The 2,500-nt window shown below is 43.2% G+C and overlaps 2 protein-coding genes across 4 annotated transcripts in view; both read left to right on the top strand.

The window, feature by feature from the left end:
• LOC119596695 (protein mono-ADP-ribosyltransferase PARP12-like) overlaps positions 1–1,468 on the top strand; it is a 9,865-nt gene extending 8,397 nt beyond the window's left edge. The window contains exon 5 of the mRNA XM_037946026.1: positions 1–1,468. This exon is cut by the window's left edge and continues 712 nt beyond it. Within this exon, the coding sequence (XP_037801954.1) occupies positions 1–1,385 (1,385 nt within the window). The 3' untranslated portion in view covers positions 1,386–1,468.
• The window catches only part of LOC119596623 (protein mono-ADP-ribosyltransferase PARP12-like), a 23,167-nt gene that overhangs the window by 8,414 nt on the left and 12,253 nt on the right, over positions 1–2,500 (top strand). For 2 of the 3 annotated variants that reach the window (XM_037945959.1, XM_037945957.1), the window contains exon 3: positions 2,215–2,481. In XM_037945959.1, coding sequence (XP_037801887.1) covers positions 2,472–2,481 — 10 coding nt within the window. In that variant the 5' untranslated portion in view covers positions 2,215–2,471. Of the gene's footprint in view, positions 1–1,970; positions 2,482–2,500 lie in introns of those variants that run through there. The other variant, XM_037945958.1, reaches the window with a different exon arrangement.

Below are 2,500 nucleotides of genomic sequence, written 5' to 3'. Positions count from 1 at the left end.
CTCAAAACCAATCCCTATCAAGTCAGGCTTACACTCTAAGACGTGTGAAAAGATCATCCACTGCTTCAAGCATAAACACCCCATCTCCCAACCTACAAAGAGGAACATCAAACACTGTGTGGTCACACTTCTACAAAGGAGATGTCCCGGTGCCAGAAATCTGCTACTCCTCTGTGGAAGGGAAGTGTCAGTCTGAAGCTCAAGGTTGCTCGAGGCTGCATGCAAAGGAACATTTCCACTGGCAGGTGAGCGAGAGCAGTGAACAGTGGTTTAACCTACAGAACTCACAGGTAATCAGTCTTGAAAGAGCATATTGTGATCCAGCTCAGGAAAGTGTGACAATTCCTCGTTTAGACACAGCCCTTGTAACACCAACAAACCCTTTACTCTCCCTCCTGGGGCGAGACCTATGGAGCGCTGACCTGGTAAATCAGAATCTGAAGGACTCTTCAGGGGAAAAGATTCTCAACCTAAGAAGACTCTGTACGGAAAAGACGGAAATGAATGTTCCAGCAAGCACGTTTCTGTGGTATTATTTCTATGATGGTAATTGGGTGAAATACGGTTGTCGTAACCCATCAGCTGAAGCCGATCTTGTGTACGATGTAAGCTCTGAAAGTATTGAGGTTGCATACAATACACCTGACTGTCAGGAAATGCCTCTCAAGGAAAATAACAAAATTGACTTCCAAGGTATGGTCCACATAAATAGGTTGTCACACAAATGGCCGATACGACGGCGACCAAAAAGCCATCTGGAGGAGGCTAAGACAGGCATTGAGCATAACAAGAATTTGCCCTCCCACTGGGAGGTCATGAACCCAGAGGATCGTCTACGCATTGTAGACCTTCCACCCTGGTGCACAGAATATGAACAAGTATTGGAACTCCTCCACACTTCGCTCCAGGATGTTAAAGTCCTGAAGGTGGAGAGAGTTCAAAATCCTTTCCTTTGGCGTGCTCTGCAAAATAAGATTGAAGAACTATCTCTGTGGTACGGCGACACTGAGAAGGTAGACGTTCGCACGCTGTTCCATGGTACAGATGTTGATGTCATAAAACACATTTGTACAGAAAACTTCGACTGGCGTCTTCATGGCTCTCGTTTCGGTCAGAAGTACGGCCATGGAGCCTACTTTGCAACCGATGCGGCCAAAGCGCTCGAGTACTGTACGTACGATCCCCTGAACCAGCGGTACCTTCTTGTGGCCCAAGCGGTAGTTGGAACCATAGTACAGGGCGATTATAGTATGCATTGCCCTCCCCAAAACCCTGTGACCGGCATACCATATAATTCCACTGTCGATGATGAGTTTGAGCCAACAATTATTGTTAAATATGACAAACAGGAATACTACCCACAGTATATTATCACTCTTTCATAGCATGTGTTCTTCTTCTTCAACTGGCTTTTCCATGTTCATCATGGGTCGCCGGTGCGAAGCATTTTTTATCCACATCATATTATTAGATTGGCAGCTTCGTATTAAGGCTGGATGCCCTTCCTGACTCCACGGTGGACCTAGCCCTTGCCTGAATAGGCATACCCTACAAGGCAGCAGAGGGATTTGGAGTGAGAGTTCCCTTCTCCTAGCCTTTCCCTGAAGAGGCATACCCTACAAGGCAGCAGGGGGATGCAGTTTAACGTCATACCCAGGACTTTCTTTCATAGCATGTGTAAATGATGTATTTGATTGTGTGTTCTGGCCAGTCTGCAAAATCATTGATTTTAGTATATGTACAGCTATTTAATTATTTTGAAAGTTGAATGTTCAATACTATTAGTCATGTTCATTGAGGAAAGTGAAAAGGATTTCATTGTTAAACTTTTCATTGTAAATCAAATCATCCTAAAAGAACGGAGACTAGATTTGCCTTTTTTTGCATTCCAGTGGTTTTTGACCAAAAGTAAATGAATAAATGAGATGTGTACGAATTGTGGTACAGTCTTTTAATTAACCTAAATAATTGTTGAACCTACCTACACACATTTATTGAAATATTATGGAGAGATAAGTGCAGACGGCAATTTTGCATAAATGCACGGAAAAAGAAGAGACTGATGGAAAGAAAGAGAAAAAACGAAAAAATGAGTTAGGCAAAGAAAAAAAAAAAAAAGAGAGAGAGAGAGAGAGAGACGTCAGGGGCAATAATAGAAAAAAGGTACTACACAAACTTAGAAAGAGCATCTCACCATCAAATTCTTTTCCACAGAATCAAAAGTTTGTGTGATGCGGAACTAGCCTCGGCGAACACTGCACATCAATAATACCTGCTACCACGCGTCTGAATCCTTGGTCGTCCCTCAAGATTCAGTAATAGCACAGAAGTTAGACATCAGCAGCAGAGTCGTAAATATTCGTTTGAGCGTTTTACCAAAAAACAAAACTTCACAGAAAGTTTGCAGCAAGGACGGATATAGTTTTGGGGAGGGAGAGCTAAGAAGAGGACCGTGGACAAAGACAAACAACATGGCTGATAGTAAGTCTCTCTCTCTCTC

This window comes from Penaeus monodon, chromosome 38, assembly GCF_015228065.2.
Source record: "Penaeus monodon isolate SGIC_2016 chromosome 38, NSTDA_Pmon_1, whole genome shotgun sequence".
Classification (NCBI taxonomy): Eukaryota; Metazoa; Arthropoda; class Malacostraca; order Decapoda; family Penaeidae; genus Penaeus; species Penaeus monodon.
This window is presented reverse-complemented; position numbering and strand designations above follow the sequence as displayed.